Source organism: Colossoma macropomum, unplaced genomic scaffold (assembly GCF_904425465.1).
Source record: "Colossoma macropomum unplaced genomic scaffold, Colossoma_macropomum, whole genome shotgun sequence".
Taxonomy (NCBI): Eukaryota; Metazoa; Chordata; class Actinopteri; order Characiformes; family Serrasalmidae; genus Colossoma; species Colossoma macropomum.
This window is the reverse complement of record NW_023494788.1, coordinates 20,743,024-20,765,097: the sequence shown is the minus strand read 5'-3', so window position 1 is coordinate 20,765,097 and position 22,074 is coordinate 20,743,024. Positions and strand designations below refer to the sequence as shown.

At 39.7% G+C, this 22,074-nt stretch overlaps 1 protein-coding gene across 1 annotated transcript in view; it reads right to left on the bottom strand.

The window, feature by feature from the left end:
* The window catches only part of fstl5 (follistatin-like 5), a 225,944-nt gene that overhangs the window by 42,416 nt on the left and 161,454 nt on the right, over window positions 1–22,074 (bottom strand). Inside the window, exons 8-10 of the mRNA XM_036568782.1 lie at window positions 16,113–16,233; window positions 2,916–3,077; window positions 381–515 (exon numbers count right to left, since the gene is read on the bottom strand). Coding sequence (XP_036424675.1) covers window positions 381–515; window positions 2,916–3,077; window positions 16,113–16,233 — 418 coding nt within the window. The remainder of the gene's footprint in view (window positions 1–380; window positions 516–2,915; window positions 3,078–16,112; window positions 16,234–22,074) is intronic.

Below are 22,074 nucleotides of genomic sequence, written 5' to 3'. Positions count from 1 at the left end.
ACTATTTTACATCAAACCACTATAAATGACTTTGTTTACATCTTAACGACTTATTGAATTATACAGAGATGTTTAAATATTGTCACAATTCCTCTGTAGTTTGGGAAGCTCGCTCCTATTGTCAAGTCATAGACAGTCATCTCATGTTTTAGGCATTGATATTTACTGACTATTATCAAACCGCACAGCTCACAGCAACATCTAAGTCTTTGCCACAGGCCACATAAAAGGGCATTTTTGATCACTTGGTCCTTGTTCTATTATTACATTTGAAGGTTATGAACTATTAATGCACAGACAGATAAATAATGCACAACTATGGTAAAAAGTGAAGCCCCATTATAGTGAGATTTGAGGAGAACATCATGATTTAAACATACGCGTCTTCCGGGCGGAATCTTCCACAAAGAGAGAAGAGATGTCCTCATCCACGCCGGCTTCATTACGGGCGATGCAGGTGTACGCGCCAGTGTCCTCAAAGTGAACGTTGCTGATGTGCACTTCGCTTCCATTTGCTGTTGTTTTTTTTAGGAAAAGAAAAGAACAGAGCAAAAAGGACAACTTAAAAAAGGTGCGACTGAAAAACGAATAGATATTTTCCTCCAACAACTCCACTGGACCCCTGTCTACACACTGGAACTGCAGCAATTCCATTTCTGTTAGCCTCTCTAATAGGACATTGAGAGTGTTTTTGATAGCGGCAGAAAAATTCATGTTGTTCCCGAGTTGTCACATTGGGTTTGGTTTGAAAGGCAGGCGTTGTGGAGGAGGACTGTTTCTGTTGATGATAGCCCCACTGGGAGGATTCCTGATGTGAGAAAAGGCTCTAGATCCTGACAAACATGCCTGTCTTTCATACCCGTGAGGTGCTAAAGCACTATAAATGACTTAGACAGACATTAGCCATTAGCCATTAGCTAATGTGAGGGATGTGGGGGAGGACATATTAAGTATCAAAAAGCACTTGCACAGCTTAGCAAAACTTCTTTGTTGTAGCTGGTCCTTGAACAGGAAATAAATATGACTTTCCAGTGTTGGGATACATGCAAAAGTATGACCACCCCAGTCAAATTACATGTTTTTCATTCAATTGAAAATAAGTTAACACAAATACTGTTTTTTGGAGTTTAACAATAAAAAATAATAATAAAAATAAAATGTGCCATACAAAACAAAATTTGACCAGGGGCACATAAACCTTTGCATATGACTATAGTTCTTTAAACTGGAAACAAATCATGATTTATTTTTGAAGATCTCTTTAGGAAGCAAATAAGATTTAAGCTCTATAGAGAATATTTGGTCTCACATTAAACAGAAACTAGCTCAGCAATGTTTTTCCAGCTGTTTGAAGCCGTAAATGCTTAGTGTATTAATACTGGCTCTTTTCTATAAAAGGCTTTCTGCAAGTTTACCCAAAATACAAATGTTTACAGATGTTAAAGTGAAAAGCTATCCTACACTAAGTTACTTTATACATTTATTTAATTCTTGCTAATGTACTGACTAGTAATTTGTTGTTAAGACCATTAAAAACTTAAAGGTTTGCCACTTTGTGATTGGACCCCTTTTGTGATATCAAAAAACCAATGAATTCATAATCGGCTGTTTTGCAGCTTAATTTCCATTTTCCAACTGTTTTCTCTAGAGTGGAGAGTGAAATGAATGCTTTGAAACTTTCACAATGTTTACACACTACATCAAACTCTGTGGGTTTGCATCCTTCATTGTTTGACTGCAGTGCTAAAATATACAGCAATAAAATCATTAATGAATTGTGAATGCTGTGCTATAATTGGCATATCAGGGCTAACAGTGAGATCATTCCATCTATCTCTTCTACAACCAAACACTCTGATGGGTGGAATTATTTGAAAGGATGGAAACCAAACTCAATATACCTGGGGGCCACCTAGGTGGTCTTTTCAAAGGATGCCCAGTTGAAAAAGTGCAAGGAGCATCACAGAATTTTGAGTATGGATCTTAACTATATAACGTGCGCTTGTTTAAGTGCAGCTTAGTCAATGTTTATAAGTAATTCTTTTGTCATCACAAAAAACCCTACTACTACATCTACTACACTTATTAATATTATTATTTAAAAGTATATTTTTGTTATTATTATTAGCAGTAGTAACAAAATACCAAATCAAGTAAACTTACATTTTACACTATAATTATATGAGATGTTTACTGTGATAGTATCATCTTTCCTGCTGAACACAAGTGAAATTATTGTGTGTGAAGTGTAGGCAAAGTGGTTTAATCTGCATTCTCAGTGGATTCATTTGATATATCCATTTATTTATTAATTCTGATCAGTTGTATCTACTGTTCTGTCATGAATGAATCCACAAAGGCAGCTTTAACTAGCTATCAGTCTAGTTAGCTAACTAGTTAGCTTAGCTAGTTTGAGCTAATAGCCATGCTTTATCAGGTTTTCATTTGAATAGTTTCTCAATTTCTTTAGCTTATGTTGGGTAGCTATCCATCTGATGTAAATATTACAAATATTTTGACATATATATATATATTCAGATGTAAATATTATGCAACAGAAAAAAGATTTATGGGACAAATGTAAGGGTAAATTGTAAACATGTAATAGACCACATAAACCTGTCCAGCCTGAAGGCTAGTATTGTCGCTGTCTAAAGAAAAACAAGTATCTCCAAAATTGTAACTTTACAGGAGAAGGTAAAAACACTCTTACCTTGCAATGTAAGTTTATGTAAAGAGATCTTATTCAAAGTTATTTAAGAGCATTTCTATTGCTCCATTCATTATTTTCACACAACGTAAAGGACAGCTGGTGTGTTGGAATGATGTAGAAAAATAAAAAATTGACATTCTGTGAGCCTGAACTGGGCTTTGTGGCAGTGGTGACAAGAATGTAGTGACCATAGCTTCCTCACCTTGCAGTGTGAGCTGTTTGGAGAGTTTGGTGGCAATGTCCATGCCATTCTTCAGCCAGGACAGCTGTGGGTCAGGAATGCCCTCAGCATGACACCTCAAACTGGCAGTGACCCCAGGCTCCCGTGCCTGGCTCTCAGGGTACACCCGGATAACTGGGGGAACTGGGGGAGAGACAATAAAAGAGAGAGATTCAGTGAATGAGTGAGCAAGTGAGCATGTGAACAGTGCACGAGTAAGTGAGCAAGAAATGAATGAGGCTTCATGGCCTCCTGGTTGCTGAGCGTGAAAGGAGAACGAAAGCCTCTTTCTGGGACGGGAAGCCAAGCTCATTTAGAATTCCCATCACACACGAGCGCGGTATCAATGACACGGCGAAAGCTTTCCAACATCCTGTGTGTGGCACCAAATCGGCTCTGTGTGCTCACCAGCGCAGCAGCAGCCAAACAAATGAGCTAGATAAATAGTAAAGAAGCCTGTTGTTGAGGAACCATTGATTTTTTTGAACTGAGGACCATTGATTTCAGGAGCTTTCTTTCAGGAAGAGAGGTGCACAGGGGACAGAGGAAGCAAAAAGCAGAACAATTAATCATCTTTCCTTCCTCTAACAGGGTCCCTTTGTATGAACTCTTCCTCTTCCGAAAGAGAAAAGTCATTTGGAAGTTAGGGTCATGGTGTGGTGGCACCTCAGGAACTTGGCAGTCGTTTAATGAAACGTTTGCAAAATGGGCCCAAAAGCAGGAGGCTGGTGCAAGAGTGTCCAAACTTTTTTTGTGATCAATTTTTTATTCTGTTTTACAACAAGTTGGGGGAAGGCAGGGAAGGCAGGACGGTGAAATACATTGTTAGGAAAACACACATATCAAAGATAAGGCAATACAAAACAAACAACCAGACAATAATCATTGCGTAATATGGTACCACTTTAGAATAAGACTGCCCTTATAAGTGGTTTATGAATTGCTTAAAATTGGTTTATTAATGGTTTATCTACACACCTAAAATGATGGTTCTTTAAGGGTTCTTTAGTAAAGAAATTTGTTCTATATAGAACCATGAACACTCAAAAAACCCTTTGTATGATTAAAGGGTTCTTTGCATCATGAAATGGTTCATCAGATTGATGGAGAATAGAACCTTTTTGAAAAGGGTTCTATATAGCATCAAAAAGGGTTTTTCTATGGTAACAAGCCTGACATTACAACAATAGAGGAACCTGTTTTGGTGCTATTTAGAACCCTTTTCAGCACATTTTTCAGTAATCTGAAGAATGCTTTCATGGTGCAAAGAACTCTTCAATCATGCAACAGGTACATCAAATGTTTAAGGTTCTATACAGAACCATTTTCTTTACTAAAGAACCCTTAAAGAACCATAATTTCTAAGTGTGTATATAAATGAATGTGGGTTCACTATTAGGCAAATAACAGATCACTTTTGCCTTTTTGTGTGTTATAACTGCTTATTAATGATTTTTTAGGTGTTTATGGCCTAATTAATAACCATTAATAAGCTGATTTTAAACCATTCATAAACGTTTTATAAGGGTGGTCTTATTTTAAAGTGGTACCCATAATTTAGTTAGAAACTAAAATTCTTCAATAGAGTCACATAAATTCTCCCAATTACTAATTGTTGACTGTTTTGCTTTGCTAAGCTTAGCTGTAAGATATTTCATTCAAACTACATTTTGAAAACTAGATACCTAGAATTTCATAGCTTAAAACTGTGGGACATTCCAAGGTGGTAAGACAGTTTTGGTAGCTGTAAAACCTACCATTAGCATTCTTTGCTGAATCAACCAAAACGAAGGGTTGTGTCATCATTTAAAACACATTGAAACATTTCTTGAAACCCTTAATTCAGCTGGTAAGTAAAACTGTGTTGTAGTAAAGTAGCAAAATTCTGTTCAAATTGAGGATTCTCAACGTTAAATCAATATCCCATTTGTGATTGCAAGTAGACAATGATAGCATTTAATATGATTTAAATTGGCTTTTTCATGCTCTGCCAACAAATGTGCTTTTCATAACAGTTGTTGCCTACCATGTTTCATAGAACTTTGCCAAAACTTGAGGTGCATGTTGACTGCCTCCCAACTCAAAAGAGCCAGAGACTTAAGACTCATCAAATTTCAGTATGGCAAAAAGGAAACAAATAAATAAATAATAAAGGAGTCTAGATAAATGTTTAAATCAAACTTGTGCATGTCACCTGTCAGGTTTGCTACGGTTATAGTTACTCGTTAGGTAGTGTTGTTCTCCCGCAGCTCACATCAGCGTCATATTTAACATTTTTTTAAATTTTAAATAATAAGCCTTTCATTATAGAAAACCTTCAGTCTGAAGCATTACATGCAGTAAATGCTGTGTTTAAAGGAATAACATAAACCAACTTGGCTAGGATGTAGTTTGGAAAGTAGGTATTCTAGCTAGCACAATAGCTCATCTAGCTGCAGTGTGTTGAATTAGGGACCACATTCCTTTAAAACTTACTAAAACTTCAGCTGGATTAGTTACTGCTAGTTGTGACTCATCCATTATGGGTGCTAGTGCTCGTTACCATGAGCAAAAAAGGATAACCATATTGAAACATAACTTTTTCCACTAAATATTTTAATTTTTGTTTGACGAGTGAGAATCTGACTGTAGTGTTAAAAAAATAAATACAAGTTTATTAATCGTATTTACAACAGCTAGAGGATGCGACAGTGTTCACTGTCTTCGAGCTGTAGGAAGCTGAACATATCAGTTGTGGATTTTCCATCCATGCACTGCTGTTAGCCAATCAGGAGTGCAGAAAAATACTGGAGGAAACACCACTGACCAGTCAATTTTGACTTCTTGAAGTCATTTCGAAAACTTATATGTTCAGAAGAGATAAATCATGGACAAAGACCAGCTTTGGTGAGTATAAGTGGTAAGTTTGTTCCAATATTGAATGCCAAAAACATTAACGCAGCATGGCCTAGCCTTATGGGCATGTTTTGATTTTAAGGAAGGATATGTCAAGAGCCCTGAAGTTGAAGACCAAAGCTGGCGTGCAGGTGTATAGTGCAGAGGTATGAGGAGTTGAACTCTTTGAAGCCTGAAATGTGGGAAGCAGAGCTTCATCTCTGTTTTTTACCTCCACATGAGGCCACTGGAGTGATATCTGTAGAGAACTTCGGGAAGTTAAGGACCCATTCTGAATGCTGAAGATTTCTGCCTCTATTAGCTTCCACACTCAGAAGCTTTATTGATATACACCAGAGGTCACTAATAGGCAGACTGCGGTCCGAGTTCGGACCCAGGTGCTGTCCTATGTGGACCTGGACCTTTAACCGACAAGCTATGGAGAATTATTTAATTTCGACAGGCTGCTCCTATTTTGATCGGCGTAGCTTTTCTAGCCTTTACGGTACTGCTTTAGCGGCCCGGGAATCTCACAGACCAATCACATGTGTTGTAAATATCACACGTGACACTGCTCAGCCAATCAGATGAGCACTGAGACTCGAGTGAGTGAAGTCGGAGAAGAAAGTGAGCCAGAGGAAAGTTACTTCACATAGCGTGCTCTAAAAAGAGAAAACTGCCAATAAATGTTGTTGAAATATGACTGAGTTGTACTTTATTTGATTTGACATTCAGTTGTTGACTACATCAGATGTTGATATAACTACTAGGCTACTTCAGTCTGCAGTTTATGGCACTGAATCATAATGCAAGTTAGACATTATGATGTTCTGGACCTTTGCTTGAGGGCATTTTCTGTAACTGGACCTTTTAATTAAAGACCCCTGATATACACTATACAGACAAAGGTATTAAACCCTTCCTAATTATTGAGTTCAGGTGTTTCAGCCACACCCATTGATAACAGGCGGATAAAATTAAACATATAGTCTTGCAGTCTTGATAGACTGCATTGTGCCAATTATAAAGTTTGGAGGAGGAGGGATGATGCTATGAGGTTGCTTTTCAGGGGCTGGCCTAGACCTCTTAAAGCTTCAACTTACCAAGACATTTTGGACAATTTTCTGCTTCCAACTTTGTGAGAACAGTTCTGTTCCAGCATGACTGAGCCCCAGTACACAAAGCAAGGTCCAAAAAGGCATAATTGGGTGAGTTTGGTGTGGAAGAACTTGACTGACCCACACAGAGCCCTGACCTCAACCCCATCGAACACCTTTCGGAAGAGCTAGAAAGGAGATTGTGAGCCAGGCCCTCTCATTCAACATCAGTATCTGACCTCACAAATGCTGTTCTGGATAAGTGACACACTCCAAAATTTTGTAGGAAGCTTCCCAGAAGAGTGGAAGCTGTTGTAGCTGCAAAGGGGGAGCAACTCCATATTAATGCCTATGGATTTAGAATGGGATGTCATATGCCAACACTTTTGTCCATATAGTGTAGCTTAGATAGCTAGCATTGCTTAAACAGTTAAAGCCAGTGATTTTCTTTTTGCTTAGTCAGATATTTATCTATAAATATCATCATTATATGACAAAAAAGCACCCAAGCAGTGTGCTACACATGCATTTAAAATAAAAAGTAGACAGTATTTATAATGCAAAACAATACTACAACTTTGTCTTTTGGTTGAATCTGCCAAAATTCTGCCAAGACTTCAACCTGTCAGTACAGAATGTAAACTGAACGTAAATGCAATTATGTAGCTACATTCAAATACTTACATGATCAACTACACTACAACTTCAGACATCGAAGGATTAAAGCACTTGTGCGGTAACTCGTCTTCAGCTGTGGACCTTAAGACCCTATCTGACACATACAGTGATGGATTCTGTGCAAAGCCAAGGTCAATGTGAAGAGTGCCAGGTCTGGCAGCTTGCCAGGTCACTGCACAAAGGCACAGGTATACCTCAGACAAGTGTGTGAGCAGGCGGGACGTATGATATTGAATGTGACGTGTAATGCTGGCTCTGAGTTGACAGATGTATTATTGTCAGCTCTAATTGAGGCCAGCGAGGAGGAGAGTGTGGCAGACTGATGTATTAGACTGAGGACATTTAGAGGGGAGCGTGTGCTTCCCTTTTTTTTTCTTCGCTGTGTGTGTGTTAGACAGCGACAGTAGGGGGTGAGTACATCCTCTGCCATCTGTTCCTGTTTCCTGTCTCCCCTAGGTGTGAGCTATGAGCTAGACAGATTGAGAGGAAGACAGTAAGATAGATAGATAGATAGATAGATAGATAGATAGATAGATAGATAGATAGATAGATAGACAGATAGATAGATAGATAGATAGATAGATAGACAGATAGATAGATAGATAGATAGACAGCCCCCACTTCAGTGTATTCCTTCCCCCTGAGTTGTGGGATGCAGGAGAAGAAGCGCTAAAGCTAGAAGAGTAACGTATAACTAATAAAAGCTTATTAGCAGAGGTAAACCGTGACTATTACAGCTAGGCCTTCAGATCCAAACTTGGTCAAGAAAGTACTGAAAAAACAATGCTAATTTCTGCTAGGAACACTATGGGATATGCTATGTTAGCAATAAGATAACGATGATGCACACTAGCATTTTTCGGCAGTTCTAGATTAAACTTTTCAATACCAATTTTAAGAAGCCCTCATTCACTTGGACTCATCATTTCCCCGCAATGGAATCCCCAGCGCCATCTTAAGGGCTGTTCCATTACTTTATAAACTGAAGTGAAGGGTGTTAGATGAGCCCTCGGAGGGGTGAAGGATCGAGTGAACAACAATGTCAAATTCAGCACCACTTGCCCAGAAATCACTGCAACCGGATGCATTTCCCTTTTCAAACCCCAAAATAATGGCAGACAAAGCTGTTTATAAGCTATAGCGATAAACTACTTTACAAATCTTAACGTTGCAAAACCATAACATTCAATTTGCTGAGCTTAAGCGTGCAAACACTCCATCTGTTACACATGAACGCTGGTACAGCTTCATTACTTTACTCTAATAGCTGGCGTTAGCATGCTAAAGGCTACGAGGCTAACAAGAACAAAAAAGGCGTTACACCAGAAGTTTAAAGCCAGACAAAGCAAGTACTCACACGTTATGTACGTCATGCTCAAACATCTTAAAAAACATTTGCATTGCAAGGTTTGCAATGATAAGCTAATTAGCACACTGAGGCTAACCTGTAGAGGTCAAGTGCATTCCGTTTGAGTAATCCACTCTTTACTGTTCCCTTCTCCTCTTCTTCACTGAGTGGCCATTGTGTAATATAGGAGTGACTCATATCAGAGTGGTAAGTTAAAGTGGGCGAGGGAATGTTAGCCATAGATGTTAAAACTTCAAGAAATAAGCCAAAACTGCTATGAGAATGCTAATTTACACTAGCATCCCTATGGGATTTGTAATGTAAGCTTACAGTGGTGTACTTCAACTTCTTTGCTGTAGATCAAACATGGACATAGATAGATAGATAGATAGATAGATAGATAGATAGATAGATAGATAGATAGATAGATAGATAGATAGATAGAGACAGGGAGAGAGGGAGAGAGAGAGAGAGAGACAGAGAGCAAGAGAGACAGAGAGAGAGAGATTAACATGAAACTAAAAGTAATTTTCTCATTTTCAAGGCATGTTTCATCTTAGTTTTGCACTAAAGCTACAAGGCTTACGTCCAATGAGGCAATATAAGCTTATTAGCAATTAGCAGTAGCGAACCAGCTAACAGTAACTAACAGAACTAAGCTAACAGTAGTTTGGCACATTTTTGGCAGTTCTCAATTAAACATGGACATTTGAAGCTTGCAAAAACATTCCAAATGTTTAATCTGAAGCTTGTAACAGACATTAATATTATTATATTATTATTATTATTATTATTATTATTATTATTAATAATATAATAATAATAATAATAATAATAATAATAATAATAATAACACACAATTGGTTGATTCTACTGTTAGTTCTCAATTACATTCATGATTAATTCTGGTTCCTGAAGGCCTTATCCAATGGCAGAGTTGTCTTGGCTGTATCTACCTAGACACAATAGGGAAAAAAGGCCTTATTGTTTAAGTTTCCTCTTCACTGAGATTTTAAGCCTATAATTTCTAACAAAAACTTAACAATGAAATAAGAGTATAACTACAATATTTGTGGAGTTTAAAAACAACAAGCATGATGATACTGCTAACTAAAGTCCCAGAAAAAAGGTTCCAAAATTATTAGGCCTTCTGTCAAGGCCTAGAAAGCTCTAAGGGCTGTCCTCTGGCATTTAGCACTGTGCAAACTGCATGTATAAATCACACCTCAAACTGAAGTTATAAGTATCTTACATTGTTAAGTATGTTAAGTATCTCATACAGACTTATGTGGATTTTGACACCATATTACATAATGTTTTCTATAAAAATTGAGAAAAGTACATTACATAGCTAAAAATAGTACAATTAGAAAGAGCAAATGGGCTAGTAATTCAATAAGGCCTTCACCATATTTATATTTCAGCCACTACTGCAAGGGTAGGCACTGAGATGGGCAATATCATTGGTTACCGAGTAACAATGCTATTATCTTGATACAAATAGGCTTACTTTTAGTCTTCTTGTACACATAAAAAGGGAAAATATCTGTGACTGAACAGTTTTCACTTTAGAAATGTGTATATTAAAATGATATTAAAGCCGTTGCATTAATATTAAATTACCTGCCAAAGATTAGACTTGTTAAATGGAGTGAAATATCTCTCACTAATGATGCTTTCCTTTTTTCCCACCTCTAGAGCTGATTATTCACTCTGTCTCACTGCTTGGCTGACTCTGCCTTTGTGTGTGTGATTAAAATGATTGGTTGAAGAAAATGCTTATTTTTCAGACTCAAGAATCAGGTTAATAAACATTGATACCTCAGTATTGATCTGACCACCCATATTGTGCTGGAGGCATTAATACAGCCAATGCCAGCCTCTAATACTCAGCTACCTATTTGATACAGCAATGCAAACCTATGCTAAGTGCTAAGATGTCTGTGGGTAGACCACCCATGTATGTCTTAAGGGCTCAAATAGGTATTGTGTTGGATTTAATTATTTCCTTCTTTTGAATTAGTTGCTAAGTGACCATGCTGTGTCTGACATTGCCGGGTAGTAAAATTAGCTGTGATAATTTGCTATGGTCAAGGAGTGGTGATGGGTCTGGGCTTGCAGTGTAAGACCACACAGTAGCGTGGAGAGAGAGAGTGAGCAAAAGTGAGAGAGAGAGAGAGAGAGAGAGAGAGAGAAATATCACACTGCTCTGCTGCTAAAAATGGATAAAAGCACAGACAAAATTCAGACTGCTACTATTTTTTGAGCTATGCGATGTACTTTGCCCAATTTTACACCCTACAGTGTCAGACACCACATAAGCAAGTCTGTTTGAGATTACTTAACAACTCAACATGGTTTGAGGCCAGTGATAGAGTTCAGCATGCATTTTGCACAATGATTATTGCTCGGGTATAAAATCACCATCATGTCTTAGCTACATTAGCCTTGTGTCTCCTGTACAAAACTAAAGAAGCAAACTTCAGACACCGAACATGTCTTGGCTAATTGACTACATCTAGGTTAAGTGGAAAAAAAGCGAACATTTGCTTAATTCTTCCTTAAATAGAATGGCAGTTGATATTGTTGTATAGATATTATAGCAGATTGTAGTATATTTTATTTATCTGTAGCTGCCAGCACTAACCAGCACTGTCAGGCTTCATTTTGCACTTCGGGTGATGAGGGGGTGATTTGATTTCGGATAGAATTTTGTTTTATTCTGGTCAAAGTTTTGGGCTCAAAACTTGATGATATGTGTCATGTTGAATGAGTTTTGTTGGGTGTGGGTGAGGTTCAGACTCAAAACATGATGCAGTGTGTTATGTCCAAATTGGCTGTTTAGGTTTGGACCAAAATTTCTGGCCCAAAAATCAGGTGACTAGAGTTTGAGTCCGAGGTTCACTAAGTTTCAACTCTGAGTTGAGTCATGTGACACAAGTGTTCAAGTCTGAGTTGAGTCTTTACTCAATGGGGTTCTAGTCTGAGTCATGTCTTGAGGTACTAGGGTTCAAGTCCGAGTCGAGTCACGAGTTACTAGGGTTAGAATCGGAGACAATCTTGTGTCACTAGGTTTCATGTCTGAATTAAGTCTTTAGTATTTAGGTTTCAAGTTGGAGTCAAGTCTTGAGTCACTAGGGTTTGATTCCAAGTTGAGTCGTAAGTGACTGAGGTTCAAGTCTAAGTCGAGTCTTGATTCGCTATGGTCCGAATCTGAATTTAAGTCTTTAGTCACTGGGGTGCAAGTCTGAGTCAAGCCTTGCGTCTCTAGGGGGATTAAGTCTGAGACAAGTTTTGACTCACTTGAGTTTGAGTTGAGCTTTGTCTTGAGTCACTGGTGTCCAAGTCTGAGTCAAGTCTTGAGTCACTAGGGTTTAGTTCGAATCGAGTCTCGACTCACTGGGGTCCGAGTCTGAGTTGAGTTTTGAGTCACTGGGGTACAAGTCTGAGTCAAGTCTTGAGTCTCTAGGGTGCAAGTCTGAGCGAAGTCTTGAGTCACTCAGGTTTATGTTTGAATCGAGCCTTGAGTCAGTAGTGTGCGAGTCTGAGTCAAGTCTTGAGTCACTGGGGTTTAAATCTGACCAAGTCTTGACTTACTGGGGTAAGAGTCTGAGTTGAGTCTTGAGTTACTGGGGTGCAAGTCTGAGTCTAGTCTTGAGTCACTAGGGCTCAATTCCAAGTCAAGCTTTGACTCACTGGGCTTCAAATCTAATTCATGCCTTGAGCGGGGTTTGAGTTCTAGTCGAGTTTTGAGTCACTGGGATGCGAGTTTGAGGCGAATATTGAGTCACTGAGATTCATATGAGGTTTGCTGAGTTTTAAAGCTTTAAAGGAACATTATCTGTAATTTAATGTTGGATTTGCTGACAACTCCAGTTAAATTACCTCCTGCGCTACCTAGAACACTGCTATCCAAACTGCATGCCAGCCAACCATTTGAAGTTGCTTTCCCTCTTTTCTTTAATTACCACACTTATTGCCTCATTCTGTCCTTCAGTCTGAAGGTTTTTCTGTAACAAAAGGCTTGTTATTTACACCATATTGAATCCCGTCCCTGCCCTATGTTAAATATTTGTGCTCTTGTCCAGCACAGTTTCACCAATTGCTCATTAGTGCTTTAGCATTTCATAGTACAGTGTGACCCAGTGCAGCTAAACTCAGCAACATCAGGCAGTTCTTTCACATTAAATGAAAAAATTAATTGTGTCAATTGTGTTAAGCGGCCAGGACATAAACCAGCCCCCATGCACCAAAACGATGGATCCAAAAAGCCTTGTTGCTACATGAGGATTTAAGTGACTACTTTAAGCCTAGCCTAAGCCACTTTGGCATATGTTATTTCAGAACATCACTTCAGCGATGCAGCCTCTGCAACCCAGTGATGAAGCAGAAAATGAGCTCCGCACAATATACGCCATGGCTCCTGGTTGTCATGGTGCATAATTTAGCAAGATGCTGGCGGGAGACCCTGGCTGCCTGCACAAAAGGGCCAACATGTGTCATGCTAATTAACTTTTCCTTCCCTACATCCAAAAATCAATGGCCTGACAACAGCTCCCGAGGCCAGCTAAGTTGTTTTTCAGCCAATTAAAATGTGATCTTATCATTAAGCCTACTTTGATTGGCGTGAGCTTTAAGGTCATTAATAAGAGTGTGCTGGGAGATCACAACGCGCCGGGCACATTCAGACCCACATGGTGGAATTAGTCAGTAACAAAGTGATGCTTTTCAGTACTTTTCACGCAGCTGCTGACAGAAAATGGGAAATGTTTCTCTGTAAATATCTCTTTTCACTTCCCAACTTCAACTTCCCAAGATCAAGCTGATTATCACATCCAACATGACTTAATGAATCTGCTGCACATATCTGAGTGTGCTTAGGTGTGACAATACAACACACCCTTGCCGTTTTAAAGGAAATGTAGTGAAATCACTCTGCTAGACTGCGGGACTCAAAAGACAGTGGAAGACTTTAATTATAAGCATTTTGGATTTATAAAGCTTTCTCAAATGCTTTTTATTAACTGTAGTCTTCATTTTGCTGACATTTTACATATGCACACTGGCCACTTTATTAGAAACACCTACTTTATAGGTCCACATATATAGGTACAATTACAGACTCAAGTCCATCTGTTGTCATGCACAATTTGTCAGCAGTAGTAGCATGTGGTGTAGGTATGTGTATGTGGGGTGGTTCTGGGTGCAAGTGCCGGATGGTGTGTGCATATGTGTGTCCAGTGTAAGAGCAGCAGTGAGCACGTTGTGGCTGTTGCTTTATTTATTTATTTTTTTTGTTTGTTTGTTTTGTGCTGTTTGTGGTATATTTGAAATTTATTTTGTTTTGAACTTTTCTGGGACTTTTTCCATTGTTGACCAGCCAAAAGCCTTTGTATCACAGTGGCAGACCACTAGGTTGTGAGCCAAGGACTTTGCACTTTGGCAGTGAAGGTGGACCAGGCCATGAACGAGGGACTTTGCACCACAACACTAGAGTTTGTCTAGGCCAAGAGCCGGAAGCTTTGCACTGCAACAGTGGAGTTTAACTAAGCCAGAACAACCATGACAGCAGAGTTTGACTATGTTGTAAGCATGGCCACTTTTCACTGTGGCAGCAAAGTTTGACTAGATGGTGAGCCAGGAACTTTGCACGGCAACTGTGGAGTTTGACTAAGCCAGGAGCGGGATTTGACTATGTTGCAAGCTGGTTACTTTTCACAGTGGCAACAACGTTTGACTAGGCCTTGTCACTGTGCCAGTTTAGTTAAACTAGGCCACGAGCTGGAGACTTTGCACCGCAACAGTGGAGTTTGACTGGGCCATGAGCTGCACAATGCCAGCAGAGTTTGACCTGTTTGCTAGGACTAGATCATGATTCAGGGACTTTGCACTGCACCAATAAAGTTTATCTAGGCCACGAACTGGAGACTTGGTACCATGACAGCAGAGTTTGATGAGGCCAGGAGCTGGAAACTTTGCACCTTGACAGTGGAGTTTGACTGGACCATGGGCTGGGGAATTTGCACTATTACAGTGAAGTTTGATTTGGTTGCGAGCAGGATTACTTTTCACTGCGCCAATAAAGCTTGACTAGAAGGTGATCCGGAAACTTTGCACAATGAGAACAGAGTTTGACTAAGCCAGAATCCAGGAACTTTGCACCACAACAGTGGAGTTTGACTAAGCCAGGAGCTGGGAGCTTTGCACCATGACAGCAGAGTTTGACTAGGTTGCAAGCATGGTCACTGTACACAGTGGCAACAACGTTTGACTAGGTCATGAGCCAGAGACTTTGCACTGCACCAGTGAAGTTTAACTAGGCCACAAGCTGGAGACTTTGCACCATGACAGCAGAGTTTGATGAGGTCAGGAGCGGGGAACTTTGCACCGCGACAGTGGAGTTTGACCGGACTAGGAGCTGGGGACTTTGCACTATGACAGTGGAGTTTGACTAGGTTGCGGGCAGGGTCACTTTTCACCTTGGTAGCAAAGATTAACTACAGCATGAGCTGGGGGTATTGCACTACATCAGTGAAGTTTGGCTAGGCCACCAGCCAGGGTCTTTGCACCATGACAGCGAAGTTTGACTAGGCTGTGAGCAACAAACTCAGTCTTTATTTATGCACCAGGAAGGTAGGGATTTCTTGTGGCCAGTGAGGGTATATGTTCTAATGTAACTTTTTTATATTTTCACAAAAGCATATTCAAATGTTTATAAATGAAGATTTGTGCAAGAGAACACATTAGCAGTAGAATTTATTGGTTCTAAAAAAACCTCTTGGCCAAAGTATGCTGGAGGAACAGTGGCTGACTCACTTCATTAGCTTACATCTCCATAAAACGTCAAATCCTAGCTTAGCAAAGCAGCTGACAGGAAATGCATTAGTTTGTGCATCTCTTACTAAACACAAAGTCATACTTTCACTTTTTAAGAAATGTTTGAAGAGTATTTGTGCCCACAGATCAGAGGTCAATTCAACTAGGGGTCATTATTACTATATTCAATGGTCTGAACTCAATTAAAAATGGTGGGGCATCGCCCCAATACTTTGAAAAATGGCAGGTCACATGCCTGTCAATGAACTGAAATGATAACGTTGAAACAGGCTAGAATGTTTGAAAATTTGAATGTGTCTATGTTTATTGCTTATGATATAAATGTGTGTGAATGTTATTACTTACCATTGACCTGCAGGGTGTGTGTCTGGAAAAGCTGCTCATAGCCATCAGCATGGCAGGTGTAGTTGCCCATATGAGTAGTGGTCACTTTGGTGATGTACAGACTTCCATCATCTCCAAAGTCCTGCGAAGCAAACAAATCAGGCTCAATGACAGCAAAATCAAAAACAGCAGCCCGGCAGTGTGGACTATCACAGCACTCTTCAATCACAATCAGGCAAAGTCAAATAATAAAAAAGGACGAGCGCAGGCATCTGCATAAATCTGCAAATAAAAGAGCGTGAGCATTATCAAGCATTCTAATTTAGGAGCGCAGATGGAGAGAAAGAACGGCTGTGGCATTATATGACTTTTCAAAAGGACAGAGAGAGAGAGGAAAAGAAAAGGAGAGAAAGAGCAAGAAAGAGAGGAAAGAAGAGAGAAAAGAGGAGAGAGATACAGAGAGGGAGAGAAAGACAGGAGAGAGAGAGATAGAGAGGAGAGTGACAGAGAGAGAAAGAGAAATATAGAAAGATAGAAAGAAAGAAAGAAAGAATGAAAGAAAGAAAGAAAAAGAAAAAGAGAGGTTAAGAAAATGAGAAAGGAATAGAGGAAGAGAGAGACAGAGAGAGTGGAGGGAGAGCAAGAAACAGAGGAAGAAAGGGAAAGAAAGAGAGGAAGAGTGAGAAACAGAAAAATAAATGGGGAGGGAGAGAAAGGGAGAGTGAGAGAGAGACAGAGAGATGAAGAGAAAGCGAGAGAGGAAGATGAAGAGAGGGATAAGAGAGAAGCAGAGAAAAAGAGGAGCAAGAGAAAGAAGGGTGACCAATGATGAGAATGAGAGAGAGAGAGAGCAAGAAGGAGGGGAGGAGTGAGAAACAGAGAAATAGAGGGAGAGAGAAAGTGATAATGAGATGGAAAGAGAAAGAGTGAGGTGGATAGATACATAGAGAAAGAGAGAGAGAGCAAGAGAGAGAGGAGGAGTGAGAAATAGATGGAAAAGAGAGAGAAAGAGAGAGTGAGAGAGAGGGGACTGAAAGAAAGAAAGGGAGAGAAGGTTTAAGAGAATGAAAGAGAGAAAGAGAGAGAAAGTGAAAATGAGATGGAAAGAGAATGAGTGAGGTAGATAGATAGATAGATAGATAGATAGATAGATAGAGACCAATGATGCGTGAGAGAGAGAGAGAGAGAGAGAGAGAGAGAGAGAGAGAGAGAGAGAGAGAGAGACAGAGAGAGAGAGAGAAGAGAGACATGTAAAAAAATGGTAATCAACAGGAACAGATTGCATTTGCATCAGTTCTGCTGTGGGCTAACATTAAAGAACATTTGCGAGCCACAATCAGAGAGACAGAGAGAAAAGAGAGAGAGAGAGTAAAAGAAAAAGAGAGCAAGAAAAGTTCAATGTTTATGAGAGAGGACAGACTCAGAGAAGTCATCCTCGGAGCAAGAATTATCTTTGGTAAATTGTTTGCTGCTGTGCAATCCATTTCTCTCATCTGATAAAGGAACAAAGCTGTGATCATTTGCCAGTGGAGAGCAGCAACAACAAAGTGCACGGCATTGTGTAACCAACAGACAGAGTTTTAGAGGGAACAGTGCAGCGCAAAAATAGCTCCACAAATGGCCTAAAGTGCAGGAGACGATGACTATTGAAAGCCTGATCATATTTCTGTGATTCAAAAGAAAAAAAATCAACAGGACTCAGCATGCAGCCCAACAAGTGGCGGCACAATCAGAGAGCGACGGAGACAAAACAGAAAACAGTCCCTGAAAAGAAAACAGCATCAGCCAAGAAAGTCACCAAAAGCCCCGAAGCTAATTAATTCACACGAGCAAAGTCCAGCACTCCTTCAATACTAGGCAGTGTCATCGTGGAGAGCGCAGTTACGTGGGAAGCGTTCAGCCATTCCTCTGAGGACTGCGTTCCCATTCTCTCCTCCTTCTGATTAGATCTGAATTTGATTAGGCCGCATCACCCCGAGACAACGAGGACAGAACGGCTAGATTGAAAATCTTTTGTTTCATTTTCCCCCCCTTCTATTTATTTTCCTTCTCGGTGTGTTAATTACAAGTAGAGATTGAGTTCTGCCCATGACTGCCTGCACTTCCATTCATTTTATGGTGGATAATTATTTGTTTGAGTGTGTAAGATCCCAGAGGCAAAATGCTGTCAGTATTGTAAAAAAAATTTCCATATACCCAACTTAATATCTGTTATTGTAACTTAACAGAAACTAAAATGATTGCTTTCCAAATTGTTTGTTGATACAGTTGTATTTGCCTAATCTAGTTCTTCATTACTGGTCAGTTTCTGACCACAGAACCCCAATAATGAGCGGGAGAGAACTTGACGCCCTGCCCTCTTGGCTGGTATGTATATTTTATACTCTATATTTTACACTTTATTTATAATGCCTCTGTTCCTGGCTCAGACTCTCCCCAAAAATAGAGCTTGTGTGTTGACTCAAGATTCATCACTCTTGGACGCCCCCTCTAAGGGTGTACTGACACTAGGCCAGAGGTCAGCAACCGAAATGTTAAGAAGAGCCATTGTGTCCTTTCAAAATTCAAGATCAACATTTTATGCCCATTTTACCATTTTGGCTGTAAATATGCCTCAGCTATAGCTGCTTTTCTTGCATCTCCAGCAGGAAACTTTTCCACAAAAGTAGAACAGATTTTTGTAAAATGTCTCTCAACGTTCAACCCTTTATGAGGCTGAAGTCATGAGGCTTCTCATTCACCAGCTTCTTGCTCAAATTGTCCCTTTCCACCTTAAATGTTGCATGAGGTGCCAGCATGTAACCGCAGCACCTTTTAAGGTGGAACAGGACAATTCAAATGAGAAGCTGACTTTAGCTTCACAACGTTTTAGTGTTTGACAGTTTCTGCAGATTAAACATTTCAGGAAACCAGCTGGAGTGATTATAAATTCAAATAAGTCTATTAATCTCCAAATTATCAATGTTCATCTTAAATCTATCTCTTTGCCTTTTCATTAGCTACTAGCTAGTCCAGATTGTCGTCTGCATTGCTACGTGACCAGCAGTCTGTGCATCAACCGTCGGGGTTAAGGTCAGTAAATTAGGAGATATGCATTAACTCCAGTGTTTAAGACCATTTATTGTTAAAACTGTGTTGAACGATCAGCAGAGCTTTATTTTACTGCAAAGAAGGAATATTTTATTTTTACCTAAAAGTCTAGTTCTGCTGTGGAGCTGCAACAGAGCTGTAAAAGAGCCGCATGCATGTTCGACACCCAAAGTCCAGTTCATTTGACTAGTGTGAATGCTCTCTACCGTGCTCTGTGCCACTTAAAGAGATGGATTTAGGCACGGTTCAATTGGACTCAGGCACAGTACACATCTAGTGTGATCACTAATCATGCCTGAGCACAAAACCCGAACATGATGTCATTGATGCGACTGTCCCACTTTTCAACTCTTTTGAGAATATGTGGGTCAATAACAGGTCTGGTTCTCACCTTTCTAGAGAGTAAAACTGCAATTTTCTCTCTTAACATCAGCTGCCTCTGAAAAAAATCTTATTCTTATGCAGCACTATTAACAGAAAATCACTGCATTGCATAATCAATAAATCTACAAGGCATGTGAGAGGGCTGTGTGTTAGCACTCCTGAAACAACTCAAAATAAGCCACAAAGCAAGTACAATCATGACTGTGTTGTGCTGTTTGAGTGCTTTTCTTTTTAAACACAAAAAGTTGTATAGTGATGACGTAAGTGGGCTTCGGCCTGGGACGTTAAGAGCAATGTGAGCGCAGGTCAGCGGAGTGGGGAGGTACATGGTACAAAGCAAGTGTGAGTACATCCTAATTCAGAGTACTGACCACATGTGGACCTGTCATGAATGCATCTATCACCACAGCGCTGGAAATCACACTGATAATCTCTTTTAAAAGGCATCAGGTTCCATAATATGGTTATCTTGGACAACAATCAAACATAATGTTGGTGATAAAGGGTGTTAATAACTTTAGATTTAGATAAGAATCTGTTAAGCTCTTAAATAGAGTCTCAAACTCAAAACTACCTTAAATAATGCAGTGGGTTATGCTATAGCTTGGTGACTGAGGTTCAAACCCCCACACAGATAGTAGTAACATTAGTGTTTTTGGCTGCCTTTGGGTGAAATTCTTAACACTACATTTGATTTGATCTAAAACATGATTACACATCACAGTCTCTCTTGACAAGAGTGTAGGCAAGGGGTCGGCAACATGCAGCTCCGGAGCTGCGTGCGGCTCTTTTACTGCCCTGTTGCGGCTCCACAGCAGAATTAGATTTTTAGGTAAAAATAAAATAATCCTCCTTTGCAATAAAATCATTCTAACACCGTTTGAACAATGAATGGTCTTAAACACTGGAGTTATTGTATAACTGCTATAATACCTAGTAGCTAACAAAAAGGCAAAGAGAAAGATTTAAGATGAACATCAGTAATTTGGAGACGAATGGACGTATTTGCATTTATAAGCACTCAGCTGGTTTTCTGAAACATTTAATCTGCATTGAGAAACTGTCAAACACCAAAAAGTCACGAAGCTGACGTCAGCTTCTTGTTCTCCAGCTTCTAATTTGAATTTTCCCATCCCATTTAAGGTGGAATGGGAAAATTCCAACAAGGCTGGTGAATAAGAGGTTAACTCCACCCTTGTTAAAAATTGAATGTTGGGAGACATTTTACAAGAAACTATAACTAAAGCTTGAAGCAGAGCAAAGTAAGTCTGCATTTTCATTTATATTAAATTTGTTAGCCTAAACTAGCACATTAGCATATATTGAGACATATTTACAACCAAGAGGGTAAAATGGACATAAAATATTTTATGGTGGTTTGATTTTTGCTGAAAGGACAAAATGGCTCTTCTTAACATTTGGGTTGCCGTCCCCTGGTGTAGGCAATAAACAGTAAATTAAATTAGGTTTAATTCTTTCTCATGTTGCTCTTTTTTCTCCACTGAGCCCCCTAAAATGTCTGTGCACGTTCCTGGATACCACTGTGCCTGATAAACTCATTCCAGCACCACTTACAGTATTATGCCACTACTGTGTTAAGAATGTCTGAACACTCAAGTACTGTAATTTCGGGTCAGAGATATATAGTAGCAGTCTTGAAGTCAAAAACTGACCAACGATGAATGGAGAGAGGCTGTAATAGCCATATGTTGACATGGTAATATATAAATATATTCTGACAAGCTGAAGGAAAAACCAGAAAAAAATGACTGGAGAAGCATAACTAATGCAGATGCTTCCAGACAGGTGTTCCACATGATGCAATACTACCATGCCCTGTGGCATGTATAAAAATACTGAGAAGGCCCAGTTAACCATGGATTTGAATCAAGATGGCAACAAGAAAAGATCTAAGAGCTTTAGGTTGTTCTTAAACTAGAGTTTTTTCCAGACCCAGGCCACTTGCTCTGCAAGTTCGGTACATTTGGTCAAGTGTGAAAGCTGTTTTCGAGCTCAGAAGCGGCCTAGAGAACTGATCTCTGGTCCTCCTGACATCAGTGGTTGAGAATTCACTTCCAGAGAACTCTGGTGTGGTCCACTGCATATGTGGAAGCTATTTGCTCCTGGTGCCGCATATGGGGCTGTGTGATTTGTTCATTCTGTAATGTGACTTGTCGTGTTAATTCCCTTTTCAAGTTTCGTGATGGCAGGGAAAGGATTTTTCTGTACAAAAGTGCTGTTCTTTGCTGCTAGGGTGTTGTATCCAAGGAAAATAATAAAAAGCAGCAAACAGATAAAGCTAGTGCCATTTTGCGAACCTGAACGTGGAAAACTGATGCATGGAATTGCGCGATTGATCCGTGGGTCGGGTGGAGTTCTAGAGAACTCGCGTGGAGTCCCTCCCCCAAATGAGCCCAGAATCAGTTGTGGGTGTGGACTAAAGTATTGTGGACAAGTGTAAAAATGCCCTTGGCACATGGGTTCATGATTAGTGCATGGTTGGCAGGAG